Below are 25,618 nucleotides of genomic sequence, written 5' to 3' on the forward strand. Positions count from 1 at the left end.
TTGAAATCTGATAATTATTAAATTTTTGAATGAAAGGTGATGTGCTGAAAATGGTCGACATTTACCGTGAATCGTAGTCAATGGTCCAGCCAGACCACTGTAGTGATTAGATTAAAATCATAACACCAAGATGAGAACCTTAATCATCAATATTATCGTATTATATATATATAATAATGTTACATGCTTCTAATAACTACTGTACATGTTCCATTTGGCTTATATTGTGTATTGTCTTCCTCTCTCCCCAGCGGAAGCCGGAGGAGGCGGCCCTACCTGTACAGGAAAAGAGCCATCCACCGCGGCAGGCCGGCCTACTCCTACTCACTGGAGGAAGCCCAGGGCAGCATCAGGGAGGCCTGCCCGCCTCTCAACCCCTCTAACTGTTTCATGTCCAGGAGGGAAAGGAGAAAAAGGATGACCATGTCCGTGTGGGAGCAGAGGACAAGCCAGCTGCGGAGACAGCGCCAGATGTCCAGCCGAGAGGTCCTTTTCAGCAGCAGTGAGGAGAAGGACGGACCTCCCACATCAGCCCAGTCCGTAAACCCACTGTCAGTGAACAACAAGGGCCCCCAGTGCAGCCCCTCGAGTAGCCTCAAACGTCTGGCAGAGCCCTTGGGCTCACCAGCCACGCCTCAGCCTCCAGCCTCTACCACGGCCATCGATACAGCCCTGGATGCCAGCCTTCCAGGTGACATGCCTGTGCCCCCAATGTCAATGTTACGGCCAACGTCATCAGATCCCTCAGATCTGTCCCTGCCTGAACCGCCATTGTCAATCCAAAAATTCGCTGATTCAGAGACCACATCAGAGGTCGAGAAAGTAGGCGTCAAACAGAGCCACAACCCACTCAACAACCGCCGCAGCCCCAGGTTGAATGGTGAACGACGGTACAGGGCGATTAAGAAGATCAGACCGCCTGTCAATGGCGACACCCTGACCCCAGAGACACGAGGAAATGGTGGAGTCAGGGCAAACTGTCATCAGGGGGACGGGAGTCGTTCGACCAGCCGCTCTGACAGCAGGGAGAGTAAGAGAAGTCCAGGGGAACAAGGTGACAAGGATAAGGCAGAACAGAAGGAGGGACAAACATGTCAAACTGAAGAGTGCAGGTCAGTGAAATCGTCACCTACTAATCAAACCCATCATTTTTTACTGCACCTTTCTTGTTTTTCTTTTCACAGCAGACATTTTGACAACTGAAGGTAGTGATGTTAATTGGCTTAAGTCTTATCTTATAGACAGGACTCTGTGTATCGGTGAGGCTATGTCTTCTGTAAAATGAGTACAATCATAAATGGATGGATTTACTTTTACATCAAAAGGGCATGTGAGGTGTGAGCTCAAACACACAATTCATCATTTTGGTTTTAAGATGTTGATATTAATTTTGTATTAATCCTTAGGACCCCAAATCACACCTTGGAAAGCATGAGTGTCTATTTCAAACAAAGTGTTTTTTGACTGGGGTCATATTTTGACAGCAGGAATTGCCTGTCACTCCCCACTGACAGGTAGTTATTTTAGGTTGGCTGTTTCCTCCATCGTATTTGCATTTACGGTTCTGCAAACGATTCCTTTCTCATCTGCGTTCACACCTCTGATTTGGCTCAGCTGTGTGAATGTCAAAGAGTGGGGTGGACTGGACACGCCCACAGATCTAGAATCAGCTCAGTAGCCGTCATTCGAGCGAGATGACGGCGAGTGTAGCGTAAACACAGCAGCATTAGCCTCGTTCCTCACAGCAGTATCGAACAGACAAAAATCCACAAAAGTGTGGTTGGACCTTACGAGAGTGGACCTTTTGTGTAAAGGTGGAAGCATGTTGATTTTATGGAAATCTCTCCAACAGAAACACATGGTCTACAGGTCTAGTCAATGTGTTGTGTGGAGTATCCGAAAATCCATTGAGTTTGCGGCCGGTTCCCGGTTCTCTTCAGTCTAGCCTACTAACATTAGAAAATATACTAACTACTAGCTACTAACAACTAGTAACTGTGCAGCTTGAAATGTCCTTTTCACTACTAGGCTTGTACAACTGCTGTTTATGGTGTTCGTTCCTGTTATTAGAACGACAATGACTCAACGTCTGTGACTAATGTCGTATGAGTAACTACTAACTAGAGCCATACATTAAAGAAAATCAATCTGTCGCTTGGTTCTCTTAGTTACAACTTATGAGTACGCTCAACTTGTGTTAAATTGGCTCTAAATTAACCGGTGATCATGAATATTATGTAAATTTAAGTGTCGTGTTATACCTTTATTAAAAGAAGCTACAGACGAGAGCAGCAATAGTCAGCAAGAGCAAGTGGGACAGTGGGAGGTTGGACGGTACCGTTACCAGGTGGGAGGATGGACAGTACCGTTACCAGGTTTATTGTTAAGGATTCCCATGCATTCTCCATGTGAACGTCCGAGCCTTTATAGGTGCATGCATATCTGCACGTATACAATTAATTATATTGTTGTTGTTGTACCTTGTATTTCTCTCTCTGTGCACATGCAGACTGAGTGGCCAGACACAGGATGAGGAGCCACACCTAAAAGGCACCAAGACTCAGGCTAGCACCCCCTGTCCTCAGAACCAGAAAGAGCCGCCACAGCAGGCAGACCGCCAGCAGACCTCACACCCCGGTGTCCCAGAAGACGTTAAGATAGACAAGGAGACCGACCACAGTGCTGCAGTTTGTCTAGAGCGGGATAAGTCTCCGCTCAGCAGCAGCGTTATCATTGACATGCCCAATGTACAGTCATCTATGGAGCTCTCCACTCTCTCAGGTACCTCTTGATAGACTGAAGTGATCATTCAGTCATCAGTGATGTTCGGTCAGCTGAAAACAGTACACTGAACACTGTTTTGCCTGTCGTTTCTCTCATTCGATCACTCGCCTCCATCACTCCCTAACTCATTCTTACTCATTCACCTGCGTCCATCACACCTTGATCCTCCTGCCTTTGTCTCTGTCCCCTGCTGTTCCATACCTCCTCCTCCTCTCCTGTCCTCCTCAGTCAACAGCAACGACCCTGATGCCTGTAAGTCAGCGAAGGAGGACGCAGAGGAAACGAAGGCTGTTAACACCGAGACCCCAGACAGCATGTTCATTTTTAAACCTGACAACCCGTAAGTAGCTGTCACACATGCACGCACGCACGCACACACACACACACACACACACACACACACACACACACACACACACACACACACACACACACACACACAGAGATAAAGTGATTTATAGAAGGATGGATGCATGGATTGATGGATGGATGGATGGATGGTCATATGTATCGGCCGAGAACATTGGCAACGCACTAGACATCTGGTAGATGGCTTGCTGAGGTGGAGTGCCATCTACCATCAGCTCTCAGTACCTAAACATATGTCTTAGTTACCCAAGTGGCGCTACTCATACACTGAGTTGGCAGTGCCCAGGATCAAACCCAGAACCTTATGGTCCAATGGCGAGTACTCTACCGACTGAGCATACCTGAACACAAAGCATACAGTAATGTATTATCTGGTCAGTTTGTTCACCACTTCACACAGTGTGACGAGTAATAAACACAAAGGACAGATTGTGTCACACAGTGTCAGTAAGATAACTCCCCCTGGCATGTGCATCTTTCACACTCCTCCAGGGTTCGCCGGGCCTGTCACTATGTGGTGAACCTCAGGTATTTCGAGATGTGCATCCTGATGGTCATTGCTGCCAGTAGCATGGCCCTCGCTGCTGAGGACCCTGTGGCCACCACCTCCTACTGGAACAAGGTGTGTGTGTGTGTGTGTGTGTGTGTGTGTGTGTGTGTGTGTGTGTGTGTGTGTGTGTGTGTGTGTGTGTGTGTGTGTGTGTGTGTGTGTGTGTGTGTGTGTGTGTGTGTGTGTGTGTGTGTGTGTGTGTGTGTGTGTGTGTGTGTGTGTGTGTGTGTGTGTGTGTGTGTGTGTGTGTGTGTGTGTGTGTGTGTGTGTGTGTGTGTGTGTGTCAATACATGGATGACGACAGATAATATTAATGACTGAATCTAGAGTTCCCCTACTGTTTTTGATTCGTACATGATCCCCTGTGGTAGAAATATAATCACTATCAATCTGAACCCTGGGGTTCTTTCCCATAGATACTGTACCTCCCACTGTGTAGATAAAGTAGTTGAAAAGTGAATACATTTCCTTAAATTGCTTTGTTGAGGACCCCTGATGTGACTGAATTGATGACTATTACAATGATGGGGATTGAGGCAAAGGAAGTTAGGCATACAATAAGCCTGGGTAAACAGAACACATCTATCATGCTTTTTCCATGTTCTCATCAACAGAGGAGATTTGTCATTGCCACCAGCAGCAAAACAGTGAAATAAACGAAGGTCACACAGATATGATAATTGAACTAAAACAAAGAGCGAGCTCTTACTTGCTCACTTTCATTCTCTGTTTCATGCTGTTTCACTCTCTGATTTAACAGGTTCTACGGTATTTTGATTACGTGTTCACTGGAGTCTTCACCTTTGAAATGATAATAAAAGTGAGTAATTATTCATTACATTATTATTTCTTAATTACATACATAAATAACTGCAGTATAACAGTTCTGAACTCAGTTCCTCTGATATAATATTGTGTATGTATTCTATACACAAGACTTGAGCCCGACAAATGTCAATTTTTACAGACCCTAGCATAGCCCACCGATTATCGATGTTGTGACTGATATTTAAAAAGAGCAATTTGTTCTAATAAAAATATATATATATATATTGACAAGGAGACTATAGCAATGATTACTATCAGAATCATTTTTTTTTTTTTTATTATTAATTTTCACACATTTTTAGAATCAGTTATTTTAACAAAGAAATATGACTCCGTACTTTTAAACATGTAAAATCCACACATGAACTGAACTTTAGCCTATGTTATTTAACAACTGAAGCCTCGAGGCACGTTGTGAGATTATGCCTGGAATCGTGATGGCAGGTTGAAAGTGTTTAGAAATCGGCTGCAGACGTCCTCAAAAAAGTCAAATATATGGACGATAAATCGTCCGGGCTCTCGCAAAGAGCCTCCAAGTATTCATTGCGTCTTACTTTATCGTCCACAGATGATTGACCAGGGGTTGATCCTCCATGATGGCTCCTACTTCCGAGACCTGTGGAACGTTCTAGATTTCATCGTGGTGATTGGAGCACTGGTGGCCTTCGCTCTCACGTCAGTCACATTGCTTGGTTAAAAAATTGCACATTATTCATAAGCCAACATGAAAATAACAAGTAAAGGCCTGTATTCAAACTTTTACTTGAGTAAAAGTAAAAATGTTTTGGCATCCATTCAAATGTACTTACAATACCAAACATTAAGTCAAGCATTTTTCCAAAATAGCAGATATACAAGCTCACAACTATTGTTATTGTGATGCGTTGTGATCTTGTAGATCTGCTATTTTCCTATAGCCAAAGTATAAAATAGGGTTTTCTAATAATATTCTAATATGTAAGTAAAGTTGTCAAATCATTTTAGTGCAGTAAAGGGTGCAATTCCTTCCTTTGTGTTGACATATTTATAACTGTTGATATGCGTGTCCTTCTCTCTGCCTTTTTGTCTACATCTGTGGATGGTGGTCCTGTGGGAATGACTGGCAGCAATGTGATGGGGTAAAAACACAATAATCTACCTTCCTCATTAATATGGTCATCAAACATGTGCATCAAACAAAGAGATACTGTAGCATTCTGTCATACAGTACAATGGCAAACAAATTAAGCGATGGAAAAGTGCTGTACAGTAACAGTATGCACACAATAATACTCCAAAATATCAAAGTAATATATAATCTGCATTGACTCAGTGTGATAATATGATTACTGAGTACTAAACACAGTAGTGTTTGTGCACTTAAACAGTTAAGATGAACTATAGAAACATATAAAATACATAGTGAAATGAAAGGGCGTCCACTGTCTTGGGAAATGCAACTATAATAACAGCTGTGAAATTGTATGATTCGAACTGTGTACTGTATGCGTTTCCTTCACAGTAACAACAAGGGACGGGACATTAAGACTATCAAATCTCTTCGAGTTCTGCGTGTTCTCAGACCTCTGAAGACTATTAAGAGACTTCCCAAACTCAAGGTCAGTGAAGTCCCATGTCCATTACAGCAATCTCTTCTGTTAGCTTTCCTAAGTTTTTAGTAATTTAGAGAAACCTTATTCCTGCATTATGACCGTGACCTACTGTACCTAATGTGATGATGTAGAGTAGACACAAGTCTCCACTTTAAGTGTGCACAGTAAAATCCTCTGTGTTAGTTCTGGGAATGCACAAAACCATTTGGTTACATTTGTGCCACTCCCAGAGTCACAAATGCATACATTAACACTGAGGAATGTTACTGTGTGGTTTATCATGCATTTGATCTTCACAGGCTGTTGGTATACAGGTGTATTTACAAACACATGCATACACATACACACACACTCAATATTCTGTCTATGAGCACACATACATTAACACTGCTAGCCTATTCACTAGGACAGATGTTCACACACACACACACACACACACACACACACACATACTGTACACACACACACACACACACACACACACACACACACACACACACGCACACACACGCACACATGCACACGCACATGGACACACACACACACACACACACATGCACACATGCACACGCACACAGACACACACACACACACACACACACACACACACACACACACCAATTCACTCACCTCTATTCTAAAGCAGATTTAATAAATATGGTATGAGACGGGGGACTTACATGATGTAACAGGTAAGCGGACTAGCGGAGCATGAAGATGTGGTGTCAGGTCTGCTGTCCGCAGATATCACCCCTAGTGTGCCTCTCGGGAGAGGAGAGGAGAGGAGAGGAGAGGAGAGGTGGACATGAATGGAGAGGAGGATTAGAAAGGACAAAGAATAATAGCAATGGATAAAAGGAGAGAGGTGCAGCTGTCGGTGAGGCAGGAAATTAAATGGGCTTATATAAGAGAAGACATGTGAGGGAATGTGATAACAGGTGCATGTCAAGCAAGCAAGATAGACGTTTCAGAGCCACTGAATGTAAATATCACGCAGGAGAATAGTACAAAACTTGGCCTTTAAGATTTGATGTACTTTCTTTCAGATCTTTCTACAGCACCTTGGCATAGTAAATTGCATAGTAGTTTAAACAGGTAACAGACAAACTTGAAGAATAAGGAATCCAATACTGAGCAACATTCTTGTGGCCCCGTGAGGGGCCATATACGAGGACGTATTTCGAGTTACCTGGGCAAGTATTTAGCCGATCTGCCCTTTTTGCCACACGGAGACAGCGTTTTGGGGGATTTAAACGGCAAATTTATTGCAACAATGTATTGTGATGTAATTTTGCCTGGCATGGTTTTTTAGATCTTACCCACCTTGTTAGCAATCAATCAATTGGTGCCCTCTCTTCTCATGCAGGCGGTGTTTGACTGTGTCGTCACATCTTTGAAGAACGTCTTCAACATCCTGATAGTTTACAAACTCTTCATGTTCATCTTTGCCGTCATCGCAGTGCAGCTCTTCAAGGGGAAGTTTTTCTATTGCACGGATGGCTCAAAGGATACAGAAAAGGATTGTCAGTGAGTGCACACTTACCTGTCTGTCATTCCACCCAGGGTTCTATTTGCTGGGGAGATGGAGGGGATCAATGCCTCTGCTTTTGATATCACCCCCCTCTGATCATTCATTCTTATCGCTGGTGGGGATATATTTTATTCCTGCTTCTGGTCAGACTCAAATAAATGCAACCTTTTGGGAAATGTACACTACAGTGTATGATATGTTTGATATCACACTTGCAACAGTTTCAAAATTGAAATCTACAGTATGTTAACCCCATTAACCCTGGCCCTTTTTGGGTCAAATGTTCTCTATTTCCTCATTTTTCTCAAATTTAATTCTTCAATAGTTTTAAAAAATATCAGTCTACAATCTACAGTACAAGCTCAGTGTTGTTATCTTATTGTGAGATTACCGTAGTCTAAAAGCCATTGTCTCAATGTTCTACTCCTTACTTTTGCTTCTTCAGGGGTTACTACATCGACTACGGGAAGGACAAGAAGGAGGTGAAGAGGAGAGACTGGAAGATACACGAGTTCCACTATGACAACGTCGTCTGGGCTCTGCTCACTCTCTTTACTGTGTCCACCGGAGAGGGATGGCCTCAGTGAGTAATAGGCACACCACTGGATCAATTATAATTTCATCTGGATGACAAAATACAGTTGGATTGGCCAAACTGAACATCCTCTTTCAAGCTTTGAAGGTTCATTAGTATTAATTTACAAACGTTTTAATGTTCAGCTGTGTATTTTCTGAGACAATGAGGGTGAAAACAAAACAAGCAAACAAAAATATACAGTATCTCTCACTCTGTGGAATGCATGGGTTTGAGCCTGTTTCTTTTTGTTTTTTTTGTTCTGTTTTAACCCGAAAATATATATCAGAATCACAGTAGTACTATGTTCATGTTGTGTTTACAATCATATGAAAGTCACACATGGACAAGACACAGACACACTCGACACTGGATTCATGATTGAGTCCTCCTCCTCACCTCGTCATCATTGAACTGTGTGTGCGTGACACACAGTTCTAGATTGAGGAGGACTCAATCATGGTAGTTAGTAGCAACAGCAACAAGTGGGAAGAAATCACCAGTGTCCAGTGTGGAAACACTTCAAATGAACGCATTCTGCGTAGCACAACAAATATAGGTACTCATCTAAAAAATGTAAAATGTAAAAAAGTAAGCTGGCGGCGCCCAACGCTAAAAGTATCGCCTTGTGCAACAGCCTTGTGCTGCGCAGATTATTACAAAATACTTGTTAAATAAATGTAATAAGAGTAAATGATATAGGCTAATAATAATGATATCAATTATAATTTTTTCTCGTAGGGTGGCTATTATTGGCCAGAGAGAGCGATTTGTCTGACGATGTGTATTATTATTTAACAGTTTGAAAAAAATGTAATAAAAAAAAGACGGTGGCACATACCAGATTGACTATCTGTTTCAGGGAGGCCGGCTCTTGCTAATTATAATAATATCGGGTATTTATATAACTTTTCTAAGTAGGCCTCCTCAAAGACGCTGGTTGCATTCGGTAGCTGCTTACATAGCTGCTTACATAGCCCATACTAGTACAACCTACTGTTCAAGACAGACCAAAACATAAAGCGGGCTTGTATAATGCCACCATCATGAGGGTGATTAAAAAACTGCTAAGCCTACTGGTTGGCAGGTTGCACAAATGAAACGTTTGGCACAGACACAGGCAAAAGCACACACAATTAAATTCAATTCAATTCAAAGGGCTTTATTGGCATGAGAAAACATACGTTTACATTGCCAAAGCAGAAAGAACAATACAACAATACAGCAATACAATCAAAACAGAAATTATGTACATTTGAAGGTCAGAATCTTCAATAGATCAAATTCTATGTACCACGGTCACTCAATGCAGGTATAGTGCAGGAATATACACAATGATTAGTCTTTAGGGTGGTTGTGTTCCATTTGATATCCTTCTCCTATCACAGCAACTCACAAATCTTGCTGCTGTGTTTGCACATTGTTGTACTTCGCCCAGCAGATATGGGAGTTTTCAAAATCTCTGTGTGTGGTTGTGATCTGTGGGAAGTATGTGTCTCTGATGTCTTGGTACAATGGACAGATGGTTAGGAAGTGTAGCTCGGTTTCCACTTCACACACACAATCAACATTTACATGAGTGCAGAATTAGTTAAATGATGTACCGGTATGTACTGTATGCAGAGGAATATAATACGAAGTCCTCTGAATGCCAGATTGGTACTGGAAGGAACCCATCCCAACCAAATAAACAACACTTCTGAACCTCAGTAGTTTGGACAAGACCTGAACACGATTGATGGTAGTTTGCACTGCCAGCAGCAGCTGTTGGACACGCGCTTGTTGATGAAATCTGCTGTGGCGTGTTTGACGTGTTTGAAATTGGCCCAATGTGACATTGTCTATCTACTCAGATATCTGCCATCTGGTCAACCCATGAGATAACATTTTCAGACTGATGTCATGTTTAGAGCAGTGTTGTTTTTGGCAGAAAATTACTTTAGTTTCAGTCTTTTAAATAGTTTTCATTTAGTTTTAGTCGCGACCAAGTCTAAAATTACTTATACTGGATCTCTTGTCCACTAGTCCCTTCCTAACATTTTAGTCTAGTTTTTATCTGTTGACGAAATTGTCAATACATTTAGTCTTAGTTTTAGTCATCCTAGCTTAGTTTTCATTTAGTTTCCATTTAGTTTTCGTCAGTGAAAAAGAGTAGCCGACAAACATTTTAGTCACTTAGTTTTAGTCGACAAAAGCAACACTGGCTTGTTGATGAGATCTTCTGCGGCGTGTTTGACGTGTTTGAAATTGGCCCAATGTGACATTGTCTATCTACTCAGATATCTGCCTGCCATCTGGTCAACCCATGAGATAACATCTTCAGACTGATGTTTAGAGCAGGGTTTCTCATATTGGGTGCTGTGACGCAAGTCCAGTGGTACAGCAGAATACTTATATTTGTAATTTATCACTTCAGTTAAACCTCATCTATACTCAGTACAATGGATTTGAGTTGCACTTTCTTTGGAGTGTTCTTTTTTTTGGTGAATTTTCCCCCCCAGAGTAGGGATGATGGGGTTAAAGTGGTTAAAGTATAAAGTTATATTCAATCTGTGATACTCTCTCAAGTTTTCCTTGTTACATACTGTAAATCAGGGGGAAAGATTTACATATTATTTACACATTGTAATATGAATGTAAGATGCTAGAATCAATGTAATTCAGGGGTGCCGTGGATGAAAAAGTTATTTACAGAGTGACCTGAGCCAAAAACGTTTGAGAACCTCTAGCTTAGAGACTCCCATGGTGCAGAGCCAAGCAGCACTACTTCTTTACACATACATACTGTATTTTTCTGTTTGCTGTCACAGCGCTTGGTCTTCTGTTAGCCCCCAGCTGTGCGAGATGTTTCTTTTGATTGTTTTCCTCCATGTTAAAGCATTGCTTTTGTTTACTTTTGTGATGTAAAATCTGCTCAAACCTCTTTGTCATTCTATGTTATAATTCTTAGCCTTCTGTTCCTTTGCTTGTCCAGGGTCCTGCAGCACTCTGTGGACGTGACCGAGGAGGACAGAGGTCCCAGCCGTGGCAACAGGATGGAGATGTCTATCTTCTATGTCATCTACTTTGTTGTCTTCCCGTTCTTCTTCGTCAACATCTTTGTGGCCCTCATCATCATCACGTTCCAGGAGCAGGGGGATAAGATGATGGAGGAGTGCAGCCTGGAGAAGAATGAGGTGATGCATGGGGATAGAGCAGAGGAAGTCAACCCAGAGTTATAGCATATCTAGAGAGTGGACGAGAAGCGAAAGCCCCGCCCCCGCTATTCATTTCAATGGAAGTTGCTCAGTGTCGTTTTGAAGGACTGACGAAGTCTTCCTTGAGTGTCGATATAATTGGTTGGCTCCTATGAGAGTACTCATTGCACTGCTCTTGCTGTATCTCTACGTCATGTCACCTCACGTGTTCACAAAGCAAAGACCCAGCGGTGCATTGTCTGCAGAACATTGCCCAGTCATATCGCTGGGCTTCATACCAACTTTGCCCAATGCTTAGCACCCTCTGGTGGACAAATGTCAGAGTAACGACAACACAGAAGATTTGTATGATGATGATGATGTTTCTTGCATACAGTAGGCTTGTTGTGGTTCTTTAAAAATAAATGCTAACGTTTTCTTTCTCATTTCAAAACTTCAAACACTTGGGCGGTAAGCCACAACAGACCGATAGTGAGGTAGTCAGGTTATAGTATACGTGTTAGCTATCATCATGTCACCTAGGTGGAATGTAACACACACATCACAGTGACCCTGGCTGTCTGAATCATGGCTAACTCTGCTCTCCCAGGACTGACAACTGCTGACGGCAGTTTCTGTAATGAGTCTTATGGAAACTTCAGTTTAACAGGCAGAAAGAAAATCACATGTAACATACAGACAGAAATCCTTGTAAAAGAAACATAGCACACTGTGAGATTCCTCTAATAATGCTGACTGTAATGCGGTAGGATCAGACCTACTTCACCCCACTTCAAGGATGAAGCACATTCTTGTGTCTATATTTACTAATGAGTTACTTCATACAACATTTCTCTCTTCTATTGCTGTCTGTCCTTTATTTATCTTTTTTTGCAGCTGAAATAGCTGTCTACAGGTATTGTGCAGGCAGAACAGATGACTTGTACCCCGGATCTATTTGCAAGCTCAAATAGAAAAGAATAACCTCATCAGGACAAACAATTCAATAGACGAGAGACTGACACTGCCATAGTGTATGCGTTTTTCTAGTTTTCTTCTAAATCCGCAATGGCATTGACTGCTCGGCCTGATTTATCCTGAGTTGCACTCTGTGTCACGCATAGAAAATAGGCGATGTACAAACTTACAACACATTGTGCTGCAACTGAAAGTATAACTCAGGCTTTACGTGTGTCCTTCTTTCTGTCCTGTTCTCTCTCTACTTGCAGAGGGCTTGCATAGACTTTGCCATCAGTGCCAAACCTCTGACCCGGTACATGCCCCAGAACCGACACACTTTCCAGTATCGTCTGTGGCACTTTGTGGTGTCGCCCTCATTTGAGTACACTGTCCTGGCAATGATTGCTCTCAACACTATTGTTCTAATGATGAAGGTGAGTATGCTGTACAATTGTTGATTAAACCCGCAGATACTTTCTCTATATCTATCTAACTCTCAGACTGGGAAGACGGAACCCGTCCACTGCGTCCAGTATGCTCTAGTACTTGAGTAGTTACCCTTTGCGTTTTAACATATTTCTTATTGAAGGAATGTCACAGGAAGATATATATCAGTAGTAAAATCCCTTCAAGTTTTCGTTACTCTTTGAACCAAAAAGTTTGTGCTTAACCTACAAAATGTGCTTATAAAGCACTCAAAATATAGCATCTGGTCTAGTACACTAAGTTAAGATGTTGCCACTAATTACTTTACACTTTCATCTCTGTGCCTGTGGGACCACCTCCCATGAGCTATGATGTGTGGCGCATATGTGTTTTCCGTTGGGCACATCTTTTTTCTCCATTGCTCTTTTACTCATGTTTATTCGTGGACATAGCCGTTTTCTCACCTCTGCTAGTTATACAGCCAGACCTACAGATGGACAGGCAGACAGACGGAAACAGGGTGACTCAGCCTGTATTAAATATTGAAATATAATATCCAGGGGCCAGCTATTTAGCATTGACCTCATTAACTATGACTGCTGCCCCCAACCCCCCAGAGGAATGGCTCCCTTTATAGTGACACAGATTAGACGGTCTGAGGCTATTTATGGACCTAAAGGAATCTTCCATCAACCTGAGTGCTGACTTTGTGATCAGGGCGCTCTGGTCGCAAGACGACACTGGCAGGTAGCATTTTGCTAGCCTGGTTAACCTTGAAAACATTTCATTCCATGAATGGAATGGGATGTTTTCAAGAGGGAGTTTCAACCAGGCTAGCATTGTGCTTCAGTGGTGGTAGATTCAACATATCAATGCCTGAACAAGAAATAGCATCTACAGGAGCTATGGAGAAGGATGGAGTGATTTCTAAGTGGCATTTTAATCATTAACAAAACATTATGAAAAAATCAGGAAAGTTCTTCACTCCTAATAGTGTCTGTTGTTTGCAGTTTAATCTCTTCTTCCCGTTATGTTTCCAGTATTACTCTGCCCCACCAGCTTATGAGGCTGTACTGAAGCACTTGAACACAGCCTTCACTGTTCTCTTCTCGGTCGAGTGTGTCCTCAAGATCGCGGCCTTTGGCTTTCTGGTGAGAGGAACTGGCTCAGACTCAATCTTCAGCCAAAATCTATTTCCTAGCGTGACCTTGTGTGGTCATCAATCACACCTCCCCTCTTTCTGCAGAACTACTTTCGAGACACATGGAACATTTTTGACTTCATCACTGTGTTGGGCAGCATTACTGAAATCGTGGTGGTGGATTTGCAGGTAATTATAGGATTAATAAGTTAAACTTTGACAGTATTCTTTTTACAATAGACAGGTCTCTAATATGAAATATATGCTCTTGTTTTTTCTTTTCTTTTCATTCTCTACTTTTTGATCTCTACTCTACTTTCTCTCATACATATTACATACACGTTAAATATTATGTATGATAAAAGTCCAAGCAGCATCCATGCAAAACACGGTTGCTGCTCACGAAATAATAAGTGCATATGTCCTATGCTCTATTTTCTGTGATCTACTGTATATCCATCCTGCTCCCAGTCTGTTGACACGTTCAACATGAGTTTCCTGAAGTTGTTCCGAGCGGCCCGTCTGATCAAGCTGCTGAGACAGGGTTACACCATCCGCATCCTCCTGTGGACCTTCGTACAATCCTTCAAGGCCCTGCCTTATGTCTGCCTGCTCATTGCCATGCTGTTCTTCATCTACGCCATCATAGGCATGCAGGTCAGGAGGCGCATTGGCAGACGCATGTGATTTATTGTGTTGTTTCCCTCTTCCCTGCTTTTGAATTGCACTGCTGCCTGTTTTTAAAACTTAAAAAAAGAAAATGGGTGAAACCGCTACAACGTAATGTGATTTCTCCTTGTTAAATAAAGGTTAAATAAATCCAGTCTCTCTCCATACTGTACAGTATGTTTGGCCTGAATAAAAAGTTTGGCTACCCATTGTTTTTGGTTAATAGTACTAGTCCTTAACCGTTGTATGGACAATTTCCCCCCATAAATATATTTAATTGCTCTTCATTTTAACTTGTATAATATATTTGTATACACACAGATGTAACAAATATACGTGGAGACATTTGAAAGGTGAAGATGCCTGTGGAGCCCCCCATTGAATGGCATTTGTATGTCTGTTAAATGTGAGAGTGTAAATGGGTCAATTGTATACGCTGTCTCTGAGTTACATGAGACCCCCATTACTATTGTAAAAGCAATGTTAATTGAACTGTGAGAGTGTAAATGAGTTCATTTGGTGTGGTTCCATTGGGTTGCATTACCGTAAACTATGATGTATCTCATTCTCCACACACACACGCACACACACACACACACACACACAATCACACACACACACACATGCTTACACACGTGCGTTGCGAGAGTAGCGAAACACACACACACACACTCGCGTGGCGAAAGTACACACACACACACACACACACGTGCGTTGCGAAAGTAGCGAGACACACACACACACGTGCGTTGCGAAAGTAGCGAGACACGCACACACACACACGCGTGGCGAAAGTACACACACACACGTGCGTTGTGAAAGTATAGCTGCGTGCATGTAGCTCATGTGTACGGCACGGCGAGGGAGGTGGTAGAGGAGGGAGCGGACAGTGTGGTGTCGAAACAGATGTTGCGCGGAAAACTGTCCCAGTATTAATCAGTGTCCTCCCAAAATGCAATTCACTTGTGACACTGGTGACACATGATTTCCCGGGGAGAGGAGTTTTTCCGCCCTGTGGCCGCTGGGGGTACTGCGCCCTGGGTGCGTTTGCGAATTTATATTCACTAATAAATTCATTATTAATCATTAATGTGTCAAATCGAAAAAAGGGCTTCGTTGAGACCTCCATATTATTATGGTCAATGCCTGTGTAAAGAGTTATTGGTGCAGGCAGTGTGGAGCTATGACAGTGTTTCTGACACACACACACACACACACACACACACAGACATTGGCTGAATTATAGTTTGATGATTACTGTATGTGCTGTGTATGTGCAGTGTATATTATGTGAATGTTTTTGTACCTCTATCTTTTTGTTTATATGAATCAGGTGTTTGGGAACATTAAGCTGGATGAAGAGACTCATATCAACAAACACAACAACTTCAAGAGTTTCCTCGGTGCTCTGATGCTGCTCTTCAGGTAAGGTGTTCTTTCCATGTAATGCTATTAGAAACACATTTCTAACAGACCAACCAATTTGTGGTTTCACCGGCAAACACATACACCTATTTCTACTGTTGTTCTCAGGCTGAACGCTCGCCTTGTAATCGTTAGGGTGGTGGATAGAATACAGATTTAGCTTGAACATCTTAAAGTAGTCACTTAGGATGAGTAAATGCAGAGAGGACGGATTTCAGCTAAAATGTACTAGGCACATGCCTCAACAGCATCCAGCTACCCAGCAGGAGTGAGGTGAAAGATGAAAGACTTCCAGATTGCCAACAGACATTTGGTAACATTTCAGAACCACATGCATTTCAAAGTAGCCAAGTTCCATTCTGATACAGTATGTGCCCTGGATACCATTGGTTGCAATGTTGAGCTGTAGTAAAATGGAGGAATTCCACTCATTTTCAACATTTGACTATGTCATTAATGTACCTTAGAGCTGTTGTGTGGAAATAATTAAAAAAAAGTCCCCCCCCCCCCCCCCATTCTGTGTTTCCTAGAACTGGAGGTCTGAAACAAAATCATTAACATGGTGAAGTACATCTTGATGACATCAAGTTGATTCACCATTCACCAGATTCACCATGTTAATGATTTTTTTCAGACCTCACGAAGGAACCCTTAACTCAAATGTTTTTCATATTTTGCTTATATTATCTAGCTGAGTCCCCCATTTCGACCTGACATTGAAATTTAAAATGCGTCTTCTAAATCCAGTTTTCTGAAATAACTGTGTGTCTATATCAGTGGTGCTCAATATTATATATATCTATTATTACAAGTATTACAAGTCTAAAGTGCAAAAGATAATATATGCAAGTGCGCACAAAGCGCACAAATCGCCAGGTCTATGACAACATGTGAGCAAAATTCACAAGCCCACAAATGCCATTCAAATGCCATTCAACACACTATACGACTCGCTTACAATTCGCGAACCTGGCAACACTGCCCCGTGTTCTAATTGGCTAGCTCTCAGCCACTCCCCCTCTGGCTGCTGTGATCTGAAATCCTTTTTGAATCTGAAATTCAAAAAGGAATTGTCGCCTCACGATTCTCTGTATATAAAATATAGCTCACTCAGCGAATCTCTTAGTTACATCAAAATTGTTCTTCGACAACAGTTGCTTTGTGCCTAAGTATTACGATTACACAGTTCACATTGGCTATTTAAGCACAACCCACACACACACTCAGTCCCACACACACACACGCAGCGTTACGTCACCGTCTGCGCATACAGTGCACGTATCATACATGGTCACTAGATTGACTTCCACGTCTGTCTGTCTGTCTGTCTGTCTGTCTGTCTGTCTGTCTGTCTGTCTGTCTGTCTGTCTGTCCAGGAGTGCGACAGGAGAGTCGTGGCAGGAGATCATGCTGTCGTGTCTGGGGGGACAGCAGTGTGAGGGGGACCCATCTCTTCCCCCTGCCCCTCGGACCTCTGACCCCCTGACCTCTGACCACGAGGGGAGCTGTGGGTCAGAGTTCGCCTATTTCTACTTTGTGTCCTTCATCTTTTTCAGTTCCTTCTTGGTAAGAGAGACAGAACTCTATAAACTCCCATTTATGGAACAGCTAACTGCAGCACACAGTGATGCACCATATTGTTCATCATATCAGTATCTTTAAAATGCAATTTTTGTAAAATCAGTATTGGCATTTTCTTTTTTATAATTCTGTATAAATGTGATTATAAGAAGAACCATGGAAGGCTGCAGATGCAGTCAGTGTTTTCTGGGGAAGCTTTCAAAAGTGTCAAGAACGAATAAAAGTAATAGTCATATGTAAAACATAATATACAACTTATCGAAGATGTAACATTTTATTTGTTAGGCCTACTGATGCACAAATCTGGTAATAAGAATGCCGTTTTTAAAAGTCTTCATCTGCACCCAGAATCACAGTTGCTAGCAGGTGGCCTATGAGTCTCTGTCCCACTGTGCTGTAGATGTTGAACCTGTTTGTGGCAGTGATCATGGATAACTCTGTTCCCACTGTGCTGTTTGTGGTCCATGTAGATGTTGAACCTGTTTGTGGCAGTGATCATGGATAACTCTGTTCCCACTGTGCTGTTTGTGGTCCATGTAGATGTTGAACCTGTTTGTGGCAGTGATCATGGATAACTTTGAGTACCTGACGAGGGACTCCTCCATCCTGGGCCCTCATCACCTGGATGAGTTTGTCCGCATCTGGGGAGAGTATGACCGCGCCGCCTGGTCAGTGTCTCTCAGTCTCTCTTTACTGTTTTTCAAAAGCGGAATTGAGTCATGCAAATATACTGTAACGTACGTAAATCATGTTAGAGAGGAGTGATAATTGGGATACCAATATTGTGTAATGGTAATGGAACACATGCATTGACCCAGTAAGGTAGAACAATGATGCACCCTTAACACACAGCATTATCCAACAAAGCCAGCCAAACAGATCCTATTGCTCAGGGCCATCTTATATTTTTGTCTGTGTGCTGTGTGCTTATGACTGTTTCAGAAACACATTATCTACAAGTTGTACCTCCAAAACCATTGGGGCAATCTAAGTGGTATCGCATTTTGTTCCTCTGATCTACTACTTTCATATACAATGCATTCGGTCAGCATTGCTGCATTCGGTCACAAATTAAACTGCTGGCTATGATAAATTACCCACTTAGCGCCTGAACTTATTCTGTAGATGTGCTATTTTTGAAAAATGAAAAGGAAAAAACATTCTTGAAAAGTTTGTTAGACTTTTGCCTATAATGAGATGATTTTGGGCATGTTGTTATAATTTAGACAAAATAAATGCCAGGTAGAAGGTGGATCATTCTTTTGATTCATATAATGTTCATATAGTATATTTTATCTTGAATGAAACAACTGACAATTAAAGAATAGATGTGAAAATATTTCATACTTTTTATCTGTCAGCATAGGGTCTCATTTAGCGCCTTGTAATATACGTTTATCTATTATCCCTAATTATAAGAATATTTGCATAGTTAATTAACTATTACAATCTACAGAGGGAGTAAACTATTAATTTGGTGATGCCTCATTCATACAGGTTGAACATTTTATTCATGCTGAAATGCTTCATGCTTGTTGTATTTGTAAATATTGTAATTACGTATTTCATGTAGATACACATGACACAAATAGCAGTTTAAATTAATGTGAATTAATCACAACATTTTTACAAATGCTCCTGGTGTGCAAGAACTTATACTTAAATTCACTAGTTAGAAATAACATTTCCATCATTCCTATGCACACACATATCAGTCTTTTCTGTGCCCACCACTAATTGTTTTATCTAAGTTCTATTTATCTTAATGCAACCGTTGCATACTAAAACTAACTTTTTGAGGTTTCTCACTTCAGGTAGCACAGCCTCCATTCAGGGCTCATCCAGCCACATATTTCATTCTAACGGCTGATTTACGCTTGGTTGCATGAATGAATACCATGTCGCGCCTGACATCGGCACACAGCTAAATTTAACTCTGATTGAAAACTAAAGCCGTGTATGTTCTTCCCCAGTGGTAGGATCCACTATAACGAGATGTACAAAGTTGTACGCACTATCTCACCTCCCCTGGGATTTGGAAAGAACTGCCCCCACAGGGTGGCATGCAAGGTTTGCCCCCTTCTCATGTCACCAGATGCCTCTTCTGCCCATTTCCCTGTGGGACCCTTCCTTCCTGTCTTCCTCCTATCCGTTCTCCTTCCTCCCCCACTCTTCCTCCCCAGCTATCACCCCCCTTTTAGATAATTTGGCGGTGGTATTCAGCTCTACCCTCAAAGAATGGCAGTGTTACAGTCTCGTGGTACTAAGGCACAAGGGAATTAAAAAATGCATCCTCACGGATGAACAAATTAAGTTTTGTCAAAGCGCCCTAGGCAGTCAAAAACCATATGCAATGTTTCTTTGAAGGGATTGATGTTACAATTTGCCTGTGTCTTTCTACCTGTTGGATCTGGCTTGCGGCTGTTATTTAATATTCACTCGCACATGCTCACAGTCTCACACATACTCACACACACAAATACACACCCTGCCCCCCTCCAAGCCCCACCCCCAACACACATACACATACACATGCACATGCGCGCGCGCACACACACACACACACACACACACACACACACACACACACACACACACACACACACACACACACACACACACAGCTAGCAGGTAAGTGTTAATGTACAAGATCCAGTGAGACTGTCATTCCTTTTTATCATCATGTCCCAGGTTTTTCTCCTCTCCTAGATTTCTATGCCCTGCTGGCAGCATAGAAAGAATACTTACCCATCTTTTGTCTGACATAAAATAATCCTTTCTCTTTTATCTCCTCCCTCTATTTACATCTGTCTTCCTTCTCTCATGTCCGCCCCCCCCTTCGCATACCCTCCCAACACACACACACACACACACACACACACACACACACACACACACACACACACACACTCTTATGATATTATTCAATTTATCCTCCTTCTCCACCCCCTGCCCCTCTGTTCTTCCTCCCCCTCCTCTACTCTCCTCTGCCCTCTTCTCCTCATCTTGCACATCCTTCCTCCTTTCCCTGTCCTCATTTTCATGGCTCCCTGGCGCCCCCAGTGGCCGTATCCATTACACTGAAATGTATGAGATGTTGACCAACATGTCGCCACCTCTTGGCCTTGGCAAGAAATGCCCTTCCAAGTTGGCCTATAAGGTAGATCAAATGGTGGAGATAGACAGGCGCTGCCATCCTCATTCAGTCAGTGACGATAAGCTCTCTAAACATAATTTTGTGTGACATTATGACATACATTGGATGCGCAAAGGCTTTTCTTTAGTAATTGTTTATACATTACATAGATTTGCCTTTTTAAATAGTCGTATATTCCAATTATTTTCTGTTGAGCGCTGTAGCCATTGTTTTGGTAGTTTTTGTATGGTTTTTCATTTTGGCAAAGAACTCAGATGTCCATGTACAGTATGTTGTTGTTTATGTTGTTATTAATATTATTTGCTGAAGGAAAAGAGGCTGTTGGTGGCTTATGTAACTGTAAAGCAGACAGTATACAGTGCACCTGAAGTAAATTGCGGAAGCTAAGACTTGCCATTAGAGAACGTTTTCTGTCTAATGTTGACATTGCCTTTCATTTTTGTTTCTTCCTTTGAATCTGCATGTGCCTCCATGTTTCTTATGTGTGTATGCATGTAGAGTATTTGTTGTTCATCTGCATGTGTGTTTGTGTGTCTGAGTGCATGAATCCCAGTTGCATGTGCAGTTGGTTTCATAACAGAGATGAACAGTCTGCATGCAATGTGAGTCTTTATTGCTGTTTCATTATTTTTACACAAATAAATGCATAAAAGCTTCAGAAAGCATATTGTATCTCAAATTAACTAAACCCTTCATAGAGATAAATTATCAACAGTATTGATGTTATTTTCTTTAACAAATCAATTAATTATAGAGCGTCACAGTCCCACCCCCTTTCATGACAACGACAGGGAAATAATTCCCCATGTATTTTCAAAAAGTATTTATTTAAAGATCTGTAAGCCTCCAACAAAGCCAACTCGGATCGTGACAAATCATGACAACAAACACAATATTTTGGGCAGAACAAATAATTACAAAGAAGAAAAACAACAAAAAAGTGTTGTAACTTGCCCTTTTTGAGCGGTGCCACCGCAAGTGCGCAAGCAGAGCACGCAAGTACTGTCGACCGCTACGTTGGCTTTGTTCAAGGCTTACAGTTCTTTAAATAAATACTTTTTTAAATGTCTATGGGGAAAATTAATGGGAGATTATTTCCTGGGCCTGTCGTCTTCATGAAAGGGGGCGGGACTGTGACGCTCTATACAAATTTGTACCCTATTATCTTTACTTGTACAGAGTAGAATCTGGAGTCTTAGATTTTCATGGTGTTCAGTGGCAGTGGTGGCTGATGGTATCTCCTGTCCTTCATGCTATCAGAGGTTGGTGCTGATGAACATGCCTGTAGACGAGGGGATGTCAGTTCACTTTACCTCCACGCTCATGGCCCTCATCCGCACCGCCCTGGAGGTCAAGATCGCCAGAGGTTAGACAGATGTGCTGTAAAAATGTTCAAAGTATACTAGTGCACTGTGCTTGTGTGGATTGTGTTTATAAAGGGATTAAATTAAAGGTTTTCCGAGCTCAATTGCACCCAAAAAACTATGAACTGTGTGTGTGTGTGTGTGTGTGTGTGTGTGTGTGTGTGTGTGTGTGTGTGTGTGTGTGTGTGTGTGTGTGTGTGTGTGTGTGTGTGTGTGTGTGTGTGCGTGCGCGCGTGTGATCCAGGAGGGGAGGACCGAGGTCAGATGGACATTGACCTGCAGAAGGAGATCAGTATCATCTGGCCTCATCTCTCTCAGAAGACTCTGGACCTCCTGGTACCCATTCATAAAGGTGTCATTAGCATTACATACATTTTTAAACTCACAGCAAGACTTTGCTCTATAGTTTTACTCCTTCAGATTATAATACTCAGTGTTGTAACCAGTGGTGGAAAGTAACTAAGTACTTTTACTTAAGTACTGTACTTAAGTTCAATTTTGAGGTATTTTTACTTTACTTGAGTATTTCCAATTTCCAGTACTTTTACTTCTACTCCACTACATCTCAGAGCCAACTAGTGGCAAGTGAACGTCCAGGATGAGGCTGAATAATAGGCTCATTGGAAGGCTGCAATGCAATTCAATATTACTACTACTAATACTGCTACTACAAATAATAATTTACAATTGTGAGGCTCCTGGAGGCTCGAGGCCTGTTTCAATTGAAACGATTGAAACATATAAGGCCGCTACATACATTTACACTCAGGGTTTTAGTGTCTCTTTCTCTCTTTAATCTCTCTCTCTCTCTCTCTCTCTCTCTCTCTCTCTCTCTCTCTCTCTTCCAGCCAGTGATATGACCATAGGGAAGATCTATGCAGCCATGATGATCATGGACTACTACAAACAGAGCAAGGCCAAGAAGCTCCGACAGCAGCTAGAAGAACAGGTACTGTACTGCACTCATCTGGATTAAACTCTTCCTTTGATTTCTGCTCTGACAATTGTGTTTATTTATATTTTGCATAAAATTATTTTATTTTGTTATGTCCTTTGTTTTTGTGTGAATTGTGACAGATTTGTTATAAATTGGATCGGATTCAGTCAAAATCAGTCAAATGTGGTTTGATGTGGAGGTCTCTGATTCCTATATCGTCATTGCATATAAAGTGACATGCTTGAGGTTCTAATACAGCTGTTGTATGTCATGTCTTCTCTTTAGAAACATGCTCCTATGTTCCAGCGTATGGATGCATCTTCTCTGCCTCAGGACATCTTGTGCAGCGCCAAAGCCCTTCCCTTCCTCACACACAGTGCTGGATCTGCTTTGTAACTCCCAAGACCTTTTCATTTCATTTCTCCAAGCTGAAATCCAGAACATGTTTTTTTCATACATTTTAAATTATTTTAACCAATCTGTAGACTATTTTAATATAATATACCTAATACCTCTGCAGTACTCTGCAGTAGTCTTCCATTGATGATTGCTGCGTCCCATAGACAGCCCATTCATCCAAACAGAACAGTCCTATCTAATTGTATTAAATAACGTCAAACTCACCAACATTGCAGCTGTACAGAAAGCTTGAATTACCCTCTTTCTATCTGCAATGTGTTTGTTTAATAAAAATCCACTGTAGACATGTTATGAGCTACTTCCTGTCAAGAAATTCCTTGCAGATTTACTTTTCCTAAGTGCTGGAGTTTGATAGTGCTTGTTGACTATCACTCAACAGCCCATGTGTACCACCTGTTTATAATTTGCACATAATGCAGGAGGCAGCAGGATGTCTCTTTACTGATTGCTGATTGCTTTACTTCCAAACTCTCACACCTGCAAGGAATTTCTTGACCAGAAGTAGCTCATAACATGTCTACGGTGGATTTTTATTAAACAAACACATTGCAGATAGTAAGACGATAATTCAAGCTTTTCGTACAGCTGCAATGTTGGTGAGTTCTGTTTGGATGAATGGACTGTCTATGGGACGTTGCACCTAGGTAGCACCTTGCTGGCAAGATGGCAGCCATGTACTAATGTTGGGTACTATCTGATGTTCCCTTGCAGTGATTGCCTCTTGGCAGTGTGGTATAAAGTGGTTGCTCATGTAAACGACCCAGGCTTTAATCCTACCAGGTACTGTAGGACAGTCTTTCCCAAAGTGGGGTCCAGGGACCCCCAGGGGTCCTTGAGGGAGTTCCAGGGGGTCCCCAGCTAAATGATAGTTTGGAACCAAATGGACCTGTACATGGTCCATTTGGTTCTCAGAGTTACATGGGTCTGTAACTCTGAGAGTGTACAAATGGAACCAAATGGACGGGTCCATTTGCTTCCATTTGTACAGTCAGAGTTAAATTAAGATTGATTTTACAATATAAATTGGGGGTCCCAGAGATAGAAATGCCATTAAATTGGGGGTCTGTAGACTAACATGCATGTCAAACTGAGGGTCCTTGAAATTAAACAGGTTGAGAATCACTGCTAGAACCGTAAAAATATTCTCTTATGGCATAAATTATATTTTCAAATGGGTGTCGTGGGCTATTTAGTGTCAATGTGGGGGTCCTTGACATGAAAAGGTTTGGGAACCACTGCTGTAGGACATATTTAAGTTGTGGATTGAAGCTTTAATTGCGGTGTTGGTAAAACTTAGTATACTACTGTAAATATGTTTGATAGCCAGTGTCGCACACTGAAAATATAATGCATGGCGGCTCTGTGTCTGTATGCCTCGCTCATGATCACAATGCTTTCTCTGAATTTCTCTTCATGCTCATCCACCAGAGGAGGCTTCATGGCGTTGAGCCCCATCTCTCCTCAGGATATGTTCCTGCAGCCCCTGGCTCACAGAATGGAGGAGGAGGAGGTGGACTACCATCTACCTTACCATCATTATCAACTCCACCACCGCCAGCACCACCTACACACACTGGTAAGGAGCCAATCTGACCAAAGACCAGAGCATCTGCACACCTAACTTAGGTCACATTCTCCCCTAATACTTTGGTAGACTTGATGCGAATGGGCAGGGAAGTTGGGGTTCTTGCATATTTAATTTGCTGCGGTTTGCCTTCACACTGGCTGTGTCAAGCGCAGCAAGGAAACGTAGCAGGGAATTGTATCAATGTGATCAATTCATAAACTATAGCCTACACAGTGAAATCTATGGTGTTAAAATTATACTCATAACGTGCATGTTTCGTGCCGTCTGGGACTGGACCTCTCTCTCTCTCTCTCTCTCTCTCTCTCTCTCTCTCTCTCTCTCTCTCTCCCCCTCCGCACGCACTGTTCCTTTGGGCATAGAGGCACAGCGCGCTCAGCGCACTGACCGCAGACAGAAAAAGTCCCTGGCCTTAGTCCCCACACAGTGACAGCACTCCATGTTTACGGCACGCACAGACAGACAGGCAGAATATTCTGTAGGCTACACTGCAGTGTTTTTATGTGTTTCTCCCATGGTCCTCATTTCGACCATGGGCTTCGGTCTTCT

The 25,618-nt window shown here is 42.1% G+C and overlaps 1 protein-coding gene across 1 annotated transcript in view; it reads left to right on the forward strand.

The window, feature by feature from the left end:
* The window catches only part of cacna1ea (calcium channel, voltage-dependent, R type, alpha 1E subunit a), a gene marked incomplete at its 5' end in the record, with an annotated part of 120,331 nt that overhangs the window by 88,688 nt on the left and 6,025 nt on the right, over positions 1-25,618 (forward strand). Inside the window, 23 exons of the mRNA XM_080770209.1 lie at positions 258-1,112; positions 2,510-2,781; positions 3,013-3,124; positions 3,646-3,775; positions 4,464-4,523; positions 5,100-5,206; positions 6,033-6,129; positions 7,490-7,650; positions 8,100-8,237; positions 11,203-11,404; positions 12,634-12,798; positions 13,831-13,941; positions 14,037-14,120; positions 14,403-14,588; positions 15,934-16,025; positions 17,402-17,591; positions 18,147-18,274; positions 20,670-20,766; positions 22,024-22,129; positions 22,372-22,479; positions 22,976-23,076; positions 23,350-23,456; positions 24,913-25,060. Coding sequence (XP_080626335.1) covers positions 258-1,112; positions 2,510-2,781; positions 3,013-3,124; positions 3,646-3,775; positions 4,464-4,523; positions 5,100-5,206; positions 6,033-6,129; positions 7,490-7,650; positions 8,100-8,237; positions 11,203-11,404; positions 12,634-12,798; positions 13,831-13,941; positions 14,037-14,120; positions 14,403-14,588; positions 15,934-16,025; positions 17,402-17,591; positions 18,147-18,274; positions 20,670-20,766; positions 22,024-22,129; positions 22,372-22,479; positions 22,976-23,076; positions 23,350-23,456; positions 24,913-25,060 — 3,757 coding nt within the window. The remainder of the gene's footprint in view (positions 1-257; positions 1,113-2,509; positions 2,782-3,012; positions 3,125-3,645; positions 3,776-4,463; positions 4,524-5,099; positions 5,207-6,032; positions 6,130-7,489; positions 7,651-8,099; positions 8,238-11,202; positions 11,405-12,633; positions 12,799-13,830; positions 13,942-14,036; positions 14,121-14,402; positions 14,589-15,933; positions 16,026-17,401; positions 17,592-18,146; positions 18,275-20,669; positions 20,767-22,023; positions 22,130-22,371; positions 22,480-22,975; positions 23,077-23,349; positions 23,457-24,912; positions 25,061-25,618) is intronic.

The sequence above is a fragment of the Protomyctophum bolini genome, assembly GCF_963924005.1.
Source record: "Protomyctophum bolini genome assembly, chromosome: 8".
NCBI lineage: Eukaryota > Metazoa > Chordata > Actinopteri > Myctophiformes > Myctophidae > Protomyctophum > Protomyctophum bolini.